General features: G+C 41.1%; 1 protein-coding gene across 1 annotated transcript in view; it reads right to left on the reverse strand.

Moving 5' to 3' along the window:
* Positions 1 to 6,230: 6,230 nt before the first annotated feature.
* KLHL14 (kelch like family member 14) overlaps positions 6,231 to 20,910 on the reverse strand; it is a 59,341-nt gene continuing 44,661 nt past the window's right edge. The window contains exons 4-8 of the mRNA XM_048287056.1: positions 18,853 to 18,931; positions 12,545 to 12,735; positions 12,222 to 12,380; positions 9,364 to 9,521; positions 6,231 to 8,912 (exon numbers count right to left, since the gene is read on the reverse strand). Of these exons, the coding sequence (XP_048143013.1) occupies positions 8,772 to 8,912; positions 9,364 to 9,521; positions 12,222 to 12,380; positions 12,545 to 12,735; positions 18,853 to 18,931 (728 nt within the window). The 3' untranslated portion in view covers positions 6,231 to 8,771. The remainder of the gene's footprint in view (positions 8,913 to 9,363; positions 9,522 to 12,221; positions 12,381 to 12,544; positions 12,736 to 18,852; positions 18,932 to 20,910) is intronic.

The following is a 20,910-nucleotide window of genomic DNA, read 5'->3' on the forward strand; positions in this document are numbered from 1 at the left end:
TTTAATGTAAACAGCCAGACAGAGAACAGAATGGCTTCTTTTATCAAACTTAACATCCCAAAGCTCTACTGATTTCATTGTCATTATGGTGGTGATTAATTTGACCCAGAGTACTGCCACCCACTGCTAAAGCCTTCGCTGCATCCCTGTTGATAGCTCTCATGACAGAGATTACAGTCTGCCACTGCGTTGTCCGTAATTAGTACTTGTCAAAATGAGATTTGCCTATGGTAGCCCACTGCTCATGAGAAACCCATTCAAAATTAAACATGCTTTGGAAAATAGGGGACAGTTCATCCTCTAATTGGAACCAATAAGTACAGAATGACAACTCTTTTTCTCATCTGTTAAGTGTTGTTCCAGTTCTTAAAAATGATTTTGTGGGTTCTCGCCATAGCTATCAATAAGTGTCCTCTGGTGAAGTATGAGGGTGTTGATTCTGTTCTGCAGCTGGGTTCTAAAATGTTTATTCAGTTAATTCCCCAAAGCAACACAGTTTAATTACTTCATCTGAAACAGGGACATGGTCAGGGCACAGTGGCAGTCCCTGACACATGGCCAATGCCAGCCCTGCTGCCCATCCGTGAGTGACAGCGGGCCGTGGGGAAGGCCAGGGCTGGGCACAGCCTAGGGAATACCAGGAGTGACACCAGGGAGGGGGCATTTGGAAGAGCTGTTGCACATCTCCAGGGAATGGAGGCAAGAGGAGGGAGAAAATCCTGATGGGCTGGCACGGAAATGTGATGTTTGTAGTGACTGGGGTGTGGGCTAGTCCAAGGCTTCATTCATCAATGTTTTGGGTTGGACTAGGCATGGAGTCTAATACACAATTCACTTTGCAGATCAAGGCTACAGCTCTTTGGGTTTTTTCCCCACTGTAAGAGGAATGGCCAGTGTTACTGCAACCCTGAATGCAAAGACTTAGTTACTAGATCCAGTATCACTAAGGATTGCAACAAAAGGTTTTCTGATTAAACTCTGAACTACAGGGCCAAGGGTGGAGTAAATATCCATGCTGGAATCAACTGAAGTTGATGTCCAATGACATTTTTTACAGGACAAGCAGGAGAGCTTGTGTTTTTCAGAAGCATGAATACATCCATCTATGAAAATAATTGCCCTGAGCAACTGCCTAAAAAGGCAAGAGGAGGGGATCCAGAGCACGACACCCTTGTGCTAGTCAAAACAAACCTTTGTTGGAGAAATACATCTTTTCAGGTCAGGTACTGGAAGTGCTCAGCAGCTCTTGAAACCAGTGGAATATATAATGGCAAAGGTGAATGCTTGGAGAATAATTCACAAGAGGTGATGATGTGCCAGACATAATTCTTCACCAATATCTTTAATTTTATTCCACTAGAAGAGGCAAAAGAGTTTAAAAGACATTAGTAATTTTTTTTTTCTGAGTGCCCAGCCACTGATTAAAGTGCCACACTTTCCTACAGCTGGTTAATTAATCTTTACACAGTCCTATATGTAAACTCCATTCGCTAAAGTTTATTGGACTCCCTACCTGAATCTTGCACAGCCAGATGTCAGCTTTCATCCTTATTTTCAGTGGAAGTGCTGGTAAGAAGTGGATGTTTTGTCTTGAATAGTGCTAAAATATCAGTCTGATCAGTTCTGACTTGGGCAAGTTATAGGGAGGCTTTGTAGGGATGGAAAGACCTCATTGCAAAGCTGCAGTCCAATGCAGCCCTGGGCTGCATTACTGTAAGTTAGACAGAAACCTCCTCGTCACTGGGCAGCTGAAGATGTGGGCCAGGTGGAGATCAGCTAAAAAGGGAAAACCAGAACTGCTGGTAGATGTAAATTCCATAGTCAGGGAGAGACTGAGTCACAGGCTTGGAGAAAAGTGAGGACTGATAGTCTTTGGGTTTGCAAAAAAAGCTGTTGCAAAGAGTGGTAATAAGCAGTTGTCCTTATCCACTGAAAGCAGGAGAAGAAAAAGCAGCTTTGAAGATTCTGTCAGTTGTGAAAGTTAGAGATTATTTAATTGTGGACTTAGATTTTTGGAAAATATTTGTTTTCTATTTTAGGTTTTTCCTGGAATCACCTCTTTAAACTAATGAGACATTTACTCTAGGCATTAGGAAGCATTTTCTGATGATGACGGTGACTCCATCCCGTCACACTTGGCTACAAAGGGGAGGCGAGTCAGCAAATGTCTGCTGGGAGCGCGCCGGACATGGCCGGCCCCGCCGTGCTGGGGGGGAGGCAGGGGATGACCTTGGCAAGCCCCAGCCAGTCCTGTTCCCTCTCACTCCGGCAAGGCTGAAGATTTACTTTCACCCTGAAGGTAATCAGTCAGTCGTGATTTTGACCTACAGTTTAATGTGCTCTCTTGCTATAGTTACAGACATCCTCCTTCTGGTTATGCTCCCTGCTGTGACTAATGGCATCTTTGCAGCTAAAGAGGTGGTTTTTAAAGAAAAACATGCAAGTTTCAGCGCTGTTACTGAGTTAATAGTTTTAGCAAAAACAACGGCACAGCAGTCCTTGCTATGGCCTATGAACTTAACATTTTTTGGGTGCAAATGTGTACATGTATACTTGTACCCCTTTTGCAAAACCCCTACATACACAGGAAGCAACGATTTTTTTCTGTTACTGTTTATGCAAAGGATCATCAGTGTTGGTATTCACTATTCACAGTGAAGTACATTTAAAGTTCAGCCTCCATTCATACAAAATAGTCTCAGTCAAACAAAGTTTTTTGAAAACTGAATTATTTTGCACAAATGGAAAAATAAATGGAAATGAGTTTGCAAAGAATCAGGAGCTGAATACCACACAACATACCAAGATCTTAAGGAAGCTTTACAAATCTGATCCTGCAAGTGTGATTTTCTGGAAGATTATTAAGAGTGACATGAGAAACCATTTTTTAAAGATAAAACCATAAGGATTTTAATGATATTTTGCAATCTATCTCAACCATTAATAACTCCTCCTTTTTAAAACACTGCAATGATTGAAGGTAATTCTCCAAACTGAAGAACGGGTGTTTAGATTTAACCATGAGACCCCTTTAAATAAATAAAATTAATTTTTTTTGTCTGTGTAGATGCTGACAAAAAATTTGGGAAAATGCTACATTCATTTAAATCTCCTTCCCTTGTTTTCACTTTCTGAAAATGTTCCCTGTATCTGTTCACCTCTAAGCCCAATTAAATTCAAGGGCAGCAGATCACAAAACCTAATGCTACTTGACCAAAATTTCTACTCTGTGTGGCAAGAAAATCAGCAGAAAGTAGCTCAAGTTTTTCTTTTCTTTGCTATATAAGACGGCAGATGTCATTTGGATACTAATTGGAGTCATTGTACAATCATGTTAGATGCCCTGTTCTCATTCAGCATGTGGCAGGTAACATAGTACCTATGTTCTTCAAGAAAAGATCAATGACAAAAAGGTAGTTTTCTGCTGCAGGGAGAAGACAGACAATTAGAAAATCACTATTTGTATTCAATCTCTGTTTACACTGGTTGACCACATCTCTTGCAAGTGCGCATTTCTCTCCAGCTTCAGAAATACACAAATATATCAGCACCAGAAGTCTCCTCTCGTTTTAGTTTGCAATTCAGGATTGCTTTATTAATCAACGCAAGATGCATTCATTGAACTGGATTAATCCTGCATAAGTAATTTTGAAATTTCCTGCTGAAGTTATTTTTCATTTCTGGGAACAAATCATTTATTTGGATTTTCATATATCAGGATCACAGAGATTTGCCACAGTCAGATTTTAATTTTAGTTACATCTGAGCTGGCTTATATATTAGGGTGCATAGTTTTGCATGAGAGCATCTTCTAAAATCTGTAATTGGTGTGGAACACTGACATGCACAGAATACATCTGACAAGGTCCAGAGAGTTAGGTTCAGTTTCGCTGATCAACATCTATGCTGCAGATTAACTGAATCTTTTACGGCATTACAAGCCCTCCAGAATTCATTAGTGTGCTTTCCCTTCCCGCAAACCACTCTGACCTCCAGGGCTGCCATCACTGCTTCCTTGGACAGGACCCGAGAGGCTGAAACAGTGACTCTTTTCCACTGCTGCACTAAGAAAAGAAATTAGAAATGCGTGTCTTAAAACTGCCCTGGAATGTGTGCATTGGCACTTACCTTGGCCTTTTAGCACTGCTTGGGATTTCTATCTCCTTTGTCTGTACCAGAAAGCTCTATTTAAACTGAAATATGGTCTCTCCCTTAAAAGCAAGGGAACTAGAGGACTTTATTGATGAGTGATTATAATACAATAGAAACCAGTATATGTAATGAGGTTTGGCATGGATTTTTCTCAGAAATTGGCTCACAGATGCAGCTAGCAGAGTAAATCATTGTATTAAAAGCAGCAAGGGGGACAAACACATGAGGGAAAGCAATGCCAGGTTTTGGGAGGCGGGCGCACAGTACCTTTGAAGACAGTGCTGTAATTAAGGAAAAGGATATTTTTCAAATGCCCCCTTTGTTATTCTTAAGGGCATGGGTACAGGTTGCAAGTCAACAGCAAGTCAGTGTTCTCACACTTCTCGGCCAGTGGATGGGACCACAGCTCAAGACCAGGGAAGTACCTTCATTCACCGATCTGTTGTTTTCCAGGCCCCACTCTGCAAAAGTACTTAGGCAAGTTTGTCATGCTGAAGGAAAAATGGAGAAGATGAAGGTTTGGCAGGAAGGACAGGAGAGAAGGAGAACTATGGAACAGTCCATGTGTCCAGGTGCCAAACATGACTCTCATCAGAGAATCCCTCCAATGCAGCTGGGACCAGGAATTGTGACTCATCTGCTCTTCTTGTGCTTCCCACCACCAGCATCAGCTCCCCTCCTGCATCACAGGTGCTGGCTGTGGCTAAGTGCTGGCCACAGCCCAGGCCCTGCACAGAGGTGTCACTGGGCATCTCTTTGATAGGTTTTGTTGTGCTGAAGTCTGTGCATTAAAGCTTGAACACTGCAACACCTAAGTACTCTGCTAATTTATCCTTCTGCTTGACAGCTAGACCACTGAAAATTATTAGCTGAATACCACCACCCAAGGGCTTACTTAGTTCTTTTCATGTTTGTCTCATGTTGTCTTCTATTGAATTTTCTTACATTTCTCTTCTGCCCTTTGTACTGCCTTTCCTCTAATTTTTTCCAGCCTTGCTCTGATATATGCTTCTCAGAAACCATCTTTGCTTTCCTCATTAGTCCTGATTTTTTCTGTGCTCTTGGTCCTCAAAAAATTCCCACCTTCTCCTCTCACAGTCTTGTTTTCTATTTTTTCCTTTCGTTCTTAACTCTTCTTTCTTACTATGTTCCCTTCCTTTCTAAATCATATCTCTGCCCACTGCTTCCGGTTTCTCCTCTTCATCCTTCTCCCACATTACTTAAAAACAATATGCATAAATTTCCCTTCCTTCTTCTGCTGAAATAAACTCATTAATGAAACAATCCTATTCACTGTGCTATCTTACCATAGTTGCCGCTGGCTCACTTCTCCATTCCTCCAAAGGTCTGAACAGGATTGACTCCCTCCCATCAGAACCCTCTTTCATTGTGCCCACAGCCACCCTCCAGTACAGCCCACACCTGCTGTAAGCACGGGGGCCAGTTTGCTCAGTGCACCCCCCTGGTTTGCATAGGCAGGTTCTGGTCCCTGACAAAGGTTGGTAGGCATGAAAAAACAATGCATGAATAGTAACTGGCACTTATAATGCCTCTGCTTCCTGGTAGAACCTCCTGCTTTTACCTTGTCTTCTCAGCCTGGCAATACCTCTTGTCCCAACTCCTCTACTGCATGCCCATGCCAGCACTTTGCCTCCAAGAACTGAAATACCCATAGTTAGAAGGGTCAGTTGCCACAGGAGGAACATTTTTAAGAGGTATGAAGTTGCCACAACAAGCACTAAATTCCCCAGAGCAAGACTGGGCTTAACAAAGCAGTGTCCTTTTCACTTACCTTACTGTGGGACAGAGGAACAGAGGGAGCAGCGCATGGCAGAGGCATTTCACAGGCATGCAGTGGCTTCTCCAGTCAGAGCAGGCACAAGGGTGGAGCTTTCCCTGCTGGAAAAAGGTGCTGCTTTCCCAGGCAGCACCTTTCCCTTCTTTCGGGGGAAGACCAACTCACTACAGACCCGTGTTTTACTGCGGTCACTGCCCTGACAAGCACTGAGTAGTGACACTTGGAAAACAATGAGGTTGTTATATTACACCACAAAATAAAGGAAGTTCACACATCTACATGATAAAAAAAGTTCCAAAGAATTTAATGTAGATATTATTTATACATACACTTTATAAGTAGGAATATGGCAGACAGTTGAATTAGTACATAAAGTTTTATTTAAAGTTTCCCCCCTACAAGCAAGCTTCATTTACACAGTCTAGTACTGTACAAAATTTACACTCTTTGTGTGACTTATTTAGTTAGCACTTTTTCCCTGGTCATGCCTTCCTGAAAGACAGAAAGATTTAGACAGTCCTCATAAATCTTTGCATTATCTTGATAAAAAAAGGAACCATTTAAAAGGACAAGAAGTATCCTTTAAAAATGGTACATTTTAGTAGAGACAGGTGACAGTCAGTGTTCAGTGGCAGACCTTTTAAATGTCATACAAGGTTTCTTCATTTAGTATCTTAACAGTTTCCTTCTTTATATATATTTATATTTATATACTTTCAACAGGAAAGGAAAAAAAAGTCATGATTGCACCAAATATATTTTACAAGGGATCCCTTGGATCTGAACAATATAAATAAATACAAAACCAACTAAGATTGCACTATATAGGAGAAATGGATTGAGTTTCAGCATATACACTCCACCTTTATGAGCTCCTTTGTGATGCTCACTGGAAAACTCCCCAAGGGCACATTCAAATATTAGCATCTTCAGATAATTATTTTGTTTAAACATTTTTTCCAGGCGTGCAGCTACCTCATCAACTGGATTATTGCATATGTGTGGTATAAGTCTTTACTGCATTACTCCAATTTTACAAGTTGTGTAATTCTGCTGCAAGCAAGGGAGTTGCGATAAAACTGGACTGATGCCAGAGAGAAGCAGTCCCATGGTATTTGCTCTCCTTTATTTATATTGCTCTCAAGCATCAATATATAGTGTAATTTCTGTGTACAGTTACCCTTTTTCTATTTTGCAAAGCAAATAATGAAGTCTTTCTCCCATCTATTGCCTCTGCAGCAGAACCAACCTCCAGCAGCTGCCTGCTCCTTGCTTAATGCACTAGCATTAAGTCCTGTTGTGAAAGGTATGTGCAAGGCTGAAAATGCAGGATCTGAGTGTCCTTTGCCTTTTATCTGGGGCAGCCAGCTACAGCTAGGCAGATTAAAGGCCAGATACTTAGCTGACATAAAGTACATCCATTGGCTTCAATGGAGCGATGTCAGTTTACACCAGTGAAGAGGATGGTCCTGAGAGTAATGGATGCAGCACTAGTAAACCACAGTGGAAGAAATTATGCACATACTTTAATGAGCTGCAGATGATTATGTCTGGTAGTGAAGGTAGTGAAGAATCAGGCTCAGATTTTGTCACTGCTTTTGCAAAGCCAGGACAGAAAGACATAAGCTTAACATGTAGACAGTCTGATTTGTGCAAGCAACTATGACTTCATGAAGCAAGCCCTAAGTGCTACTGGTCCCGTATGGGGGCATTCTGAACTCGCTTTGCAAAGTGTAAATAATTACACAGGCTATAAGGCAGTGGAAAGTCTAGCCTTATATTACTTTGGATCAATAGTAAAACTCTCTCAGAGTGCATCTTAAGATTAACCACACAGGACTACTTTAACTACTTACCAGTGTCTCTCCAAAAATGTGCATAAGCATTTCAGAGTCCAAAGCAATAAATTTGTGATTAAATGCAGTCTTCTTGTCTTTGGAAAGAACTAGCACAGATACTGATACCTAACAGGTTAGTGAAAAGGAAGTAAGGTCTCTGGTACTTCATTAAGTGGTCATAGAAATAACTTACTTTACAAAGCCAGATTTTAAGCTGTAGGATCCAAATTCTGTTATACTAATGCAGAAACAGTCATTCCATGTGATTTCAGTGAAATGACTCTGACTTTACACAACTGTGATTAGAAGAATTTGATCCTAATCCCTAAGCTGCTATTGCAAGAAGTGCTCTGTAAAGCATAGCTTTCATTGTAGTCTGCTTTCTGCTGCACTTGCACATGGGGACTTTGAAGGCAGAGTGTATTAGTTGCCAAGCTGTGCAAAAACTGAATGATATTTCTTTACCTTTTATAATCTTCTGATGCTGTGTTGCTTGCAGAGCATATGAAGTAGTTGTAGGTTAGGATTACAGAGGAGGAGACAATTCTGCAATGCAGTGTGAGCTTTTCACTATCTGAATTCTGAAGCATTCATGAAAACAACATCCTCATGACTTCAACACAGATCACATGCAGGTAGATACAATGCACAATACTGATCTTGTCTCTTCAGGCTGTATTTGAACAGTTAGCCATCATTTTTTTTTTAAGTTAAATTTGACGTGAGGAGTGTCTCTGCAGCAGCAAAAGTTTAAATCAGTCTGAAATGGCAGTCTGTGCTTCGTAAGACACCGGCACCTATCTGAGATGGGACAACACTTGGTTTTTCTTTTCTTTTAGTTTGCTCCTAAAGCATAAACATGGAATGAGGGGTCAATTATGGTAGCTTTGTTTTAACAGGAATTCCGTTCTAATAAAATATTTACGTCACCCGTCATTATTTTCCCAAATGCACTCAGTGTTCGTGTCAGTGCTCCTGGCCCATCACTTGTTGTAGGGAACGCAGGCCGGCAATACCACAGTCGAACAGGCAGGTCCTGCAAGGGGCTCCGCAACGTCTCCTTCCAGTTCTGTCCAAGTCCCTTTCTCAGGACTGTAGCAAATAGTAGAAGATTTGTAGGCTCCCTGTAGTAGAACAAAATGTCATATTAAATGTGGCTTTGGTAAAATCCAAGTCACACGTCAGCTCCAAAGATATTTGAAAACGACCCATGGTGACTCTAACTTAGAAGCTCTTCAAGAGGTTTGGTTCTGTTTTTCAGCACCCAGCCTCTGAAAATCAGACTCCTCATAAGCAGAGCTCTAAGCATACAGTCCCATCAATTACTTTTCCAAAATTCCTTCTGATTTTTAAATTACTCCATATTTGTGAATACAGTCTAATAATAACTTATCTAAATAGAAAGCACAAAGGTGAAAAAACACTCCATGTTCTCCACAAGCTGAAAACCAACCCGAACCTTCCCCTGCAGCTACTTCCCCTCTCATCTCCTCTCCATCCCATCTGCATATTATATGGACTGGCCACAAGAACTCAGAAGGAATAAAAAGTTGGTTGTAGAACGCTGGTACACACCATACTCCAGCTGTAGCCTCCTACAAGGTAAATACTGTCATCCAGGACTGCACAGCCAGGGCCACTGCGACCCTCCAGAATAGGAGTCTGGAGGATATTCCACTGGTCACCTTTTGGATCGTAGCATTCCACAAGCATTACGTCGAGATGGGAGAAACCTGGATGAGGGCATTGAGAAAAGAGAATATGTGTTATGACATATTGTTTTATTACTTGGTTTACTGTTAAATTTATTAAATTACAGTTACAATACTACAATTATAATTGTTAAACATTTTTCTAGACAATATCTTCATATACATCTAACCCAACTTCTGTAACATTAATGCTTCATTACTTCAGATCAAATAAATCTGTTCAAGGCTTTTACCATTAGTCTTCTACAAATCAGGAATCCATAGAAAACCTGACCATATCAGGAAACACTCAGTAATAACTTATCAGTGATGCAAGCAGATTCAAGCAAAATTCTTCCTTGTCTCTCAGTGCTAATACAAGTTTGAACACGTAGGAAGAGACTGTCCTGGCAGTCTTCCTCAAAAGTTGGCAGATCTAATCTATTCAAAAATGAACAGGTTGAATTTTTCTCAGAAATCAATGTCTAACAAGTCCAGGGAGAGCTTAGACAACCGATACCACTTGGTTCTAGAGGGACAAAGTGCTTAGCATGATGGACATGATGTGCAGGACCAGTTACAATTTTCCAGCTGATTTAAGGTATACCCTAAAGCACACAGCTGGGGTGAAGTCTTTAAGGCAACAAAAAATGTAACCACAAAAACGGTGGTCCCATCCTTCCCTGGTAGGCCAAAAAATGTCCAAGCAACTGCTGCTGTTTGATCACCAAAAGGCAGAGGGGTCTCAGCTCAAGATTCTCAAGCTGTGTCAATGAATATGAATTAAGTGAGCTGAACACAGACACGGAACGCAGGAATCCCGGTTCCTGCTCCAATATTTAGGCAATTCCCTACCTCAATCTACCTTCTCTATCAGAGCACTGCAGTAAAATTGTGACTTTCTTAATAATGTGAGGTGCTTTACTTAACCCTTCTGTCTTCTCTTCAAGGTATGACAGCAAACGGTATTATTTCTGCAAAAAGGGCATTTGATGATATCGGCACTTCACAAGGAAGCTGCTTGCTAGAATATTATTTATGTCTGGAATTAATATGAAATAATATGAAATAATTCATAATAATATGAAATAATTCTTTGCTGCTGTAAGGTTTTCAAGGGGCCATAAAAAGGCCACTGCTGTGCACTCAGAGCCCATCAAAAGCTCTGTAACAAACTGCAGTATGCACATGATCAGCTGTGATGTGGTAAAGGCACTGCTAACACTACTACACAGTTCCAGCTTCACAAAGGAGGGCTTTGCCATGGAGCCCTGCTATTCCCTGCCCCTGGAGAATTTGTAACGTTTCATCCACACTTCAGTCCCCTCCCTCCTCTCTGTCCTTGCAGTTCTTCCTTTTGTTTCACTGTACAGGTGAAACCATTTTTTTCCAAGAAGTCCTTTTACCAGACAGCCTGGATGTTAAACACCTCTCACAACAGTGAGCAGTTCAAACCTTACAAAGGCACCCAGGGCAACAGCTGTAGAGGCAAAAATGCAAGGCTTATTAGAAGTAGGTGAAACTGTGTGAAAAAAAAAAAAAAAAGGTGGCAGAATAGAAGCAACTCAAGCCTCTGCAAACCAAAGCAATGTGCTTTAGCTAGAGGAGAGCTGTGCAAGGTTTTAGTTTTGTAGGAGGAAAAGCCAACACTGTGAAGCACTGAAACCTACAAAATTTTCAGGTGTTCATGTGCAAGCAGCTTTTGCCCTCTTCACCTTATAAGGTCCAGTCCATGAACACCCATCACAGAGGAGGGCAGGGGAGCAGAGGCACAGCAGCCCTGAACCTGCCTGCAGGGGTTTATGCACCAGTACTACTTATCAGGGAAAATTTACAGCTGGGACTTGCTCCCCTGCATGCTCCACAGACACTCAGACCTCCAAAAGCAGCCTGTGGCTTTACAGTAGGCCCTGGGTACCAGAGTCAGACATGACCTGGTCTTACTGGCACTTAACATATTTTTTCACTTTTTCTTCTCTATTATGATTTTCTCTTTTGTTGTTGGGAGTCTTTTATTTTTTCATTTTAAACTTTAAAGGAGAAAGAAGAAAAAAAGTTAATATAAACTATTAAATATTATCATGGGACAAAGGAGCAGGAGGTGTGCTTTTTGTCTAAGTGGCTGGATTAAGAAGCATCTTTAACAGCAATGACATATAGGTATTAAGATAAAAATACCAGATGCCTAAGCAATAGTTATTTTAATATGAGACCATTTTGAAAGATGAAAACAAGAGACCTCTAAAAAGAATTATAATAAACAAGCTACATTTAATACTAAAAAGGGATTTAAAGAGCCTAGTCCTAATATTTAATGGCTGGAAGTCTCCTTTTTTTTTCTCTTCATTAAATCAGGAGCTTGTTTTTGTGTGTTGCTCTGAATAAAGCTCTCTTTAACTGCACATTTTGGAAAATGATTTAAAGAGGAAAATATTGCTGGTACTTTCGGGTCAAAGAATAATCTGTTTGTTTCATTGAATTCTTGGTAATGACAAATTGTCCATGCCTTTGAGTAATGGAAGCTCCCATTTTTATTATCTAATACATTCATTACTCATATATTTAATGTACTGTTATAATTTTAAAATAATTTGCATAAAATGTTTTTAAAATTGCTGGCTCAAGTGTCCTGTTAAATTGTGTTGCTTGGTTTTTAATGTATTTAACAGTGACTGTCTTACAAAAATATTCTTTATCAGAGATGTGGGACACTGGGTACTTTTTTGCTATTAAAAATGTGACCTTTCAGATGGTTTCCTCCAATTGCATACAGTCGGTCATTCATTACAGCCAAAGTGTGGATTGCTCGTTTTGTGTTCATGTCCTGTTTTCGGGCCCAGACGTCCATCACAGGGTCATAGCAGTACAGCCAGGGGACATATTCTCCATTGTGAACACCTCCTGCAAAGTAAATACACATCAGTTAATTAATATCCATAAAGACATTGAGCTGCAGCAGGAATTCAGCTCTCTGGTTTTGGGGTTCTGCAGATTTTTTGGGTTCTTTTATGGTGGTTTTGGGTTGGTTTTCTTGTCATATAACAGGAATTATACAAGACACTGGCCTGAAATATATATCTTGCCATTGTGAACAGCTCCTGCATGGGCTGCCAAGGGCTGTGGTAACGAAGACACGTAACGCCACTCGTTTGTCTCCAGGTTGTAGCACTCAACGCTGGACAAGTAGCCAGTTTCATTTCTTCCACCGATGACATACAAGTTCTTGTCAAGGCGGCAGGCGTAGAAACTGGCTCTCCTGGGGGACAGGGCAGAACAGAACCCAACAAGTCAACAACAAACCAATTAGCCATGTCAAACATTTTTTTCCCCCTCTCCAGCTGACTCCCTGAACTAAGAGAGCTGCTCCTTCAAATGTTACATCTGAGAGAAGTGTCCAGGAGCTTCACATGCTTACAGCTGTCCTAGAGACTGTGGCTGCTTCACTAATCAAACACATTCCACATCAAAAAATACTTCATTTTTTTGTGTCAAAATAATTAGGCACACATAAAACTGCCAGGAAATACCCCTTTTCAAAGCTGTTTGTTGCTTTTTCACACCCGTGAAAGATAAAAAGGTGCTCATTAATGTTTGGGGCATTACCTTGTACGGGATATAACAACTCAGTAAGACAAAGTGAAAAATGAGGTAGATAATGTAACAATAATAAATTATCTTGACATTCACTTTCTTTATGGTCCTTCAAGGGTCATTGTTCCCAATTTACTAAGAGAACCACATCATCAAAATTTTTCTTCAATTATCATTTTTTTCTTCCTTCTGCAGTACTGCAAATAGAACAACTTTCCTTACGCTAGCCACAACACTACATCTCCACCCTTTAACTCAAAAGAGGTCTGTCTCCATTCAGCTAACCCTGAGAAAACTTTTAGCCACCTGTCTGCTTTTACATGCAACTCAGGTGTGCACTTAAAGAATTAATTTTTCTGGCCAGGACTGTTGGGCATATATTAGTTTGTCTTCCTCGTGACTCCAAAATTATTGCTGAGTGTTTGTTGCTGAAGTAAAAATTGAGCAGTAGACGATTTTGAGAGACTTTGGTTGGTGTAATCCACTCTCAGGGAAAGCTCCCTGGATCATTCAACAGCAGGAAGGTTTTCTGGAGTAGCGACCTTTAATTTTAAGCTGCAATAACATGAGAAAGAAAATTGCAGAAGAGCACAGCTGGGCTAGGATGAAGATCTGTACAAAATACTGAATGACAAGAGTTGCCAGTCCCCAACATAAAGTTTTCTCCTGGGTGAAACCAGAATGACATGGGAGACCAGAAATAAGCAGGCAGGCCAGGTACAGCAAAGTGTAGCTCTGACAACTCCTGCAAAGCAGGCACTCTGGAGTGTGGCTGTAGCTTGCCAAACCCTGCTCTGTGGCTGATTCAATGCACTCTGGTTCCTGCCCAGGCGCTTTAATTTGAATCTGGGAGCAGCTGCATATCTCAGTCCTGAATCATGCAGTAAATCTTGGGGGCTTGATGGTCACCTGCACCATCAGGGACTTGAACCTGCAGACCACTGTAAAGCATTTGGATGAGCAGTGGTACACACAGAGCTCAGCATCCTCAATGAACAGCTTTGGTATGTCCAACTCCTCCCCAGGCTTCCCGAGAGCCATCCCATGACCAGCTGAACTAGCCAAGTCTGGTGTGCCCTGTCCCTAAACCTGACATCTGGCCAGGCATGTTCAGGAGCATTTCCTTCAGTGAAGGCAGGAATAAGTTCTTGCTCTTTTGCACAGCTACCTATTTTCACGAAGTTTGTAGCATCCTTTAACATTCTGGAGAAATCTCCCTCTTTGTTAAAAGCATCTGAGACTGGCTGGTGGTTTATAAGTTGGAAGAGAAGTGAGGCAGACACCAAGAGATACAGCCATGGAAACAGCAGGGCTGGCTGGGTGTTCAGGGAACAGATTTGATGCACCACTGCCTGTTTCTGACCTTACTTTTTGGATTTGGTGCACACCTGACAGGGCTCCTCACCAGCCAGGGTCACTGAGCACCTCCTGTTCACTTCTTTGCTATCACCTTGCCTGCACATGGGCAACTTGGACTGTGTGGGACAGCACCCCTTGCTGAGTGGGGCTGGGACTCCACCACAGGGAAGACTTCTGAAAAAAACCATGGAAACAGGAGGACAGGAATACTGGCAAGTGTCTCCAGATCAACTGATGAATTAGAAAAGACCATTTAATTTATCTGTCAGTGGGCAGATAGAAGCTGATGGCATATTTTGCTCTGCATGGTCGGGCAGCAAATTGTGCATCTATATTTTTAGCCTGATATTCTATGGAAACAGAGCTAATTTGATTACACTGTACATGTACCCATGTCTGCCTACTGTTGTCTCTTAAAAAAAAGCCTGTGACTGATTTCACTCCAATTTGACAGAGGCTATAGGTGTTACAGGCAATCAAGTGCATATAAGCTTTCTGAGAATATGTGATGGGCCTGAGGCAACACAGCCCACAGTTGCCCCAAAAGTAGGAAAAGCTGCAAAGGTCACCTCCTATTAGACATGAGAGAGCCTGCAAAGGCAGGTACACATTTTTCAACCCTCCTGTGTCCAGCAGCCACAAGGCACAAACCCACAGGGTGCCTCTTGTCAGTGCTCCCACATCCACTCGTCTGTCCTTGTGCACCTTCTCTGGTGAACCCATTAACAAACTGCTCTCAGCATGTTTTGCCTTTCTTTTTTTTTAGTTCAGGTTTAATAAACAGAGGTAGACACAACTTGCATGCATTATTCTCTTAACCAGGATTTCACTGACAGTATTCTGTACGTGTACTCCTGGTTTCATCCACACAGTGTCACTATAAGGAGCAAAAATGAAAGCATCAGCATACTTCAGTCTTCTGCTCGGATGTGAACATGCACTCAGTAGCTTCTGTCAGAAATATTTTAAGCTTTTTGGGTTTTTTTCGTTTTCAGTGATACAGTGAGTAAGGGCATGCTGTTACAGTGTGCAAAGGCATGCTGTCAAGTGATGACTTTTAAACTGCTGTAAAATATGATTCAGATTAAACTATAATACAGCAATCTTTGCATGACAACTTTCTCCTCAATACTGGGAAGACACTATCCATTCTAATTAGATAACTAGAATGTACCTCAGGATCTGAATATGGATAATAATTATTTTGTGATTTTCTTCAGGATTTGAAAATACTCGATGTTCACTGGTCTCTGAAATGCTTTTCCTTCACACCCCTTCACCCAACCATCAACTCAACCAACTTCTTCTTTCAAGTATACACATATAAAAGGGAAGATTTTCCTCGTGATTTTCACACATGATGAATTTATGCCCTGAAACACCAAATAGAACTACCAGTCTGAGGTTTAAAGTTACCAATGCTGTTACTGATTGTCGCAATATCTGGACCTGATTTCAGAGTCACTTATAGAGTGCATGCTTCGCTTTTTAAAAAATAAATAATCTTAAGAGGGGCTGACATTACTATTACTAAAGTCACAGACAAAAATAAAATGTGAAATTGTTTCATCTCTTTTTCTGTGCCTTTTCTCAGCTCACTCAGCCTCAGAGAGTACACTGACCTGCTCACTTCCCACTTCCACTTGCACTTCTTCAGAACCTGGTACAATGCCATGCTTTTTGGTGGTCTTCAAACAAAAACTTTTAACTCCGAATATAAGAAAAAGCAAGTTGTTTTAAATGTTGTTTTGTTCCAAACACCTTGAAAAGCTCTGTGGTGAGCTGGCAAGATGCAACAGTTCTGACTGAGATATCCAGCTGAGGATCAGACCACAAGTTCAAATACAACTGCTACAAAGACTGCTCCTTCAGTAGCCATCATAGTCTAACTGAACTGCTCTCCAAAAACCTTCCTGTTGTTATGGCATCATCAGGCAGATATGTTTTTCCAAAGCTTATGAGTCACTTGCTGGTTCTCTGAACAATAAAATCCTGGAATTGTACATGCTTTTCAAAAGCATCTGTTTTTGAGATGTTCTTCAAATGAAAAGAAACCAAACTTGGCTCTAAAGAAAATACACTGGTGACATTGAATCCATAATGGGATTAGACTTTTCTTTATAGCTCATACAGTAAAATCAATCAGATATGGATTTTGGCATGTGAGATAAAAGTTTACTTATCAAATATTTCATACGGATTTTCGACCTGAGAATATACTGCCTGTGAACGAGTCCCACATTTACTCGGCAGTCATTTCAAAGGAGCTATTATAGTCTATCCAGCCAATTATTCTCAGACTAAAATTCCTAAGTAGGTTTTGACTTGATGGACCATAATGACTCAGAAAAACCCATTAAACAGTCTGTCTTGTCAATGGTGCCTGCATTATGCCAGCAGAGACAGGGCATGACCCTGTACTCCTAGCAGGGGGAAAATAGCCTGTTGACTTTAATGGGAACTTTATCTCACTAAAGGAGCTGGGAAAGAAAACTGCATAAAAGCTCTCTCTTGTTCATATGATCTTCTACAAACTGGGCCAGTCCATACCTCTGAAAGCTGCAAAAACTCTGAGGAAGTCATTAGGACTGAATAAACAAACCATCAAAAACATTTTAGAAAGAGATTTTAAAATCCCTGTTTTCCAACAACAGCCCTAATGCTTAGGAGCCTTTAAAGAAAAACAACGGGCAAGCCCATGAGCTATGTATCCTGAAGAAAAGAGGTGACAATTAACGTTGTCATAGCAGAGCCCCTTGCAGAAGAAACTACGTAGGAGTGGACCACTGTATTTCAGTACCTTCGTAAGGAGCTGTGGTGTTCATGCATTACAGTTTATTACGGGCCGGAGCACAAGGCACAGCTGAGTTTCTGCCTCTTGGCTGAAGGCAGCAGCTCCCACCGGAGCACAAGGCCAGTCACCTGCCACACAGTTTTCCAGGGAAACACAACTGGCCAATGTGGAGGTGGAAAAATTCCTACTGCCTCCTTTCTCCAACCCTCAGCGGCCTACTTCTGCTTTCTGTAGTTTGTCAGCCAAATAAAGCCAACTGCTCAGCCAGCCGCCAATGCCCCTCAGGAATTTTGCTTGGAGATACCCAGAGGGCCTAATTAAGACTCAGATTAGGCTCCGCAGAAGAGGTCCAGGCTCCATACAAACATCAGTCAGTCTCCTAGTCAGTCTCCCAGCTCAGCAAGGATGACTGGCACAGTGATGCCCAATCTGATGCTCACCTCCTGTCTCCCCCATGCCAACACCTAAGATGGCAGCGACTCAGTCTAGGAAGCTGAACCAGAGGGGAAGGTGTCCCTCTGTTTTAAACGATCACAGCCATGAAGGGTATTCGACAGTGCTGGTGGGAATGAGGGAGAAGGCTGGGTGCTGCCAAAGCAGCGACTTAGGTCAATCCAACTGAACCTTGAACAAAGGTCCTTCAAAAATTCTGCAGACTGACATTTTACCCCTGGAAATTTGAAAAGACAGCCGTATTTCCAAGCATCTCATAAGACATACCTTGAATCACAAGGCTGCACTGAATTAAATAAATTTATGACTGCCAGACACCTGAATACTGTAGACAGTCAACAAAAAACTGTAATACTAATATAGAATAAAGAAAGCATTTGAGGGAGACACTGTGAGATCTTTTGTACATGGGATCCATGAGAAGATGGGTGTTGAACTGAAGGATGGACACTGAATATTTTCTTCAAAGAACATTGTAACTTTGGATCTTCTGCCTTTGAGATTCGTCTTACGAAACATGCATCATTCAGTTCAGGTTTATGGGATTTTTTTCCTACCAGGGTAAGATTTGGGATCCACACTTAAGTTTACGTCATCTTTACGAGTCATTGCTCAAGTCCACGTCCATCTTTGCTTTTTGGTTCACAGCAAGATTAAAACATGAGCTACTCTAATATGGATTTACTGACAGCAACTTCACTCAAAGACCACCTAGGATTAAGAGTCCTCTGACAAGTGGAGACATGTTCAGGAGAGCTTTTCATAGCTGGTGTGGTGAAACAGGATGGAGTCAACATGTGAAGATTTCAGTTCCCTCTAAGATATCTGACTATAATTACTGCTTGTTTACTGCAAACTCATCATGACACTTCAGTCAGGGAACATGACAGGACACTACGGAGACTTCAGGAAAATCCTTCAGACTGTACTCAGGCAACCAGTAATTGCATGAAGTCCATGGCTATTTTGCATGAATTAGCACTGCAGGACTTGGCATCTGGAGTTCTGAATTTGGAAAGTTTTAAAAATTAGGAGACAAATGGGACACAACTGCATGCTGCAGTTTTATCTGTATTTTAGGTGCTTCTACAGGCCTCCTTACTCCCAGAACCAAGCCAAACCTCAGCTGCTCCTAGGACGAGAAAACAGAAATTGAAAAACATAGCAGGTTTTTACCTCTCTTGCATGGGTGGAAGTTGTATCCAGCTGTTAAACCTGGGATCGTATCGGCTAACAAAGTTTGTACTGTGCTTCCCTGTAAAGATAGATTATTTTGACACTCAGCTGTTTGTTTCATGTATTTAACATCATGATTGTAATATATATTACATATAGTTCACAAGTTGACACCTTTTATGAAGGGATCCCCATTTTACAACAATGTATGATTACGCTATGTGTACAGTAATAATTCAACAAATAGGGCACTGCAAGGTTTGAATTAGCAGTCACTAGCAGTAAAAGCAGATAGCGATTATTCTTGGTCTTTGTAATAAGATCTTGAAAATGTGTATTTAAATTTACTTATACACGCTGTGGTATATATTTTCACAGCCACAATAAATCACAGCACTAAATAAAATTACTGCCCAAAAGAGGCATCCCCACGGTATTTTTGTGACTCGAATATTTTGTGTCAGGTAAAAAAATTAAAGGGAGAACACATGTTTTTCTTTCTCCTCACATCATCTCTGTGTGGAACATGGCAAAAACCCTTTGTGCAAATAACCAGGAGCTGCATAAGCCATCAGCATGGGGTATGCAGTGTTTGCACTAGATGGTTTATTCTACCATGTACTTTCAGTGTAAGTTAGAAGGAATTACAGATGTGCATCGAAGGGGGAATACACTCTTAAGAGTTTTATTCCAAGTGTGTTAGCTAAAATATGAAGCATGAGCAACATACACCACCTAACTAGCTTCTCCCTGCTGTCAAGCCCAAGAACTGTGTTCATGTCTTCACAATATTAAGATTTCACCTTATTTTACATGCAGATTGACATCAAAGCAAGAAAACTGAAGCAAGAGAGTGCATGGCAATTTCCTGTAACACCTGAGACTTCAATAGATGAGCATTTTGAAAACAGAAACCTTTGTTTATGTATGTGTGACTAAAAAATTGAATTAGAGGCTTCACAGGCCAGCAGAATAACCTAACTGCGTATGTCACAGTTCTATAAATGGTCACTGGGCATTCTACAAGGTGAATATTTTTGCATCAGACAAGCCTCTGCAGGATTGGCTTGCTTTGCCTGCTTCATTCCACACTTACTTCAGCATGTGTAAATAGACCATCAAGACTGGAGAGAAGAATAACAACACAGCTAGAATTTGTATTTATAATAATTTAAGATCATGTTCTACAAGAAAACAGAGAAAGAAACCATGCTGACCGCTCTGGAAGTAAACTGATTTCCTCGCTATGTTATAAGCACGTTCTATATGAGGAGGGTAAAGCAGAAGACTGATGAGTAATGCAGCATTTCCTTTCTAATCCAGCAGGGTGCCTAACAAGGACCATGCTGAGCATCACTCAAAGACATGACCATCTCAGCACCATCTCCAGACAAAGGGTGAGATCCCCATACTGTAAGGGCAACTGGCCATCCTGTCACTGAGCTTAGTGAAGTGAGGCTTTGCTCTTGGTTCCTATCTGGATTCCTTTAGTCTACACAGACAATTTAGAAAAAAGAGGCATCAAGAGCTATAAATTCAGAGAGCAGCAAAACAGTAACAAGCTCTAGGTTTCACCATCTAAGACATTGACTAATCTACTTGTATTTTGAAAAGCAGAAAGTCAAAATAATATAAATATTGATCCTAAGTTTAAACTTCTATTTATTTTTCTTTTTTTTCTAGGTTTTAATGCTGCTGTATTTACTACATCTTTCAGAGCTACTAGCACTTCAGTGCTCATTAGTTATACAGCAGCTACTTCACTGTTGTCATACAAACCTATAATTTGGGGACCTTGGCTGTCTAGCACAACATGTCATACACATGCTCACTACAAACACCACGTATGTAGAAGACTGTAAAGTGCAGGGTAGAAGAAGGGTTTAGTAAGCCTAGAGTGGGAATGCAGGAAGGATCCAAATCTGGGTCCTTCACAGGAAGGGAGATGAAATCAAACTAGAACAGGCACAGAGAAGAGCTACTATGGCAACAGGAAGAACAAAAAGTTTTACCTTATGGCAGGAGACAAAGAACTTGACCTGTTGCACCTAGAAATAC

This window comes from Corvus hawaiiensis, chromosome 26 (assembly GCF_020740725.1).
Source record: "Corvus hawaiiensis isolate bCorHaw1 chromosome 26, bCorHaw1.pri.cur, whole genome shotgun sequence".
Classification (NCBI taxonomy): Eukaryota; Metazoa; Chordata; class Aves; order Passeriformes; family Corvidae; genus Corvus; species Corvus hawaiiensis.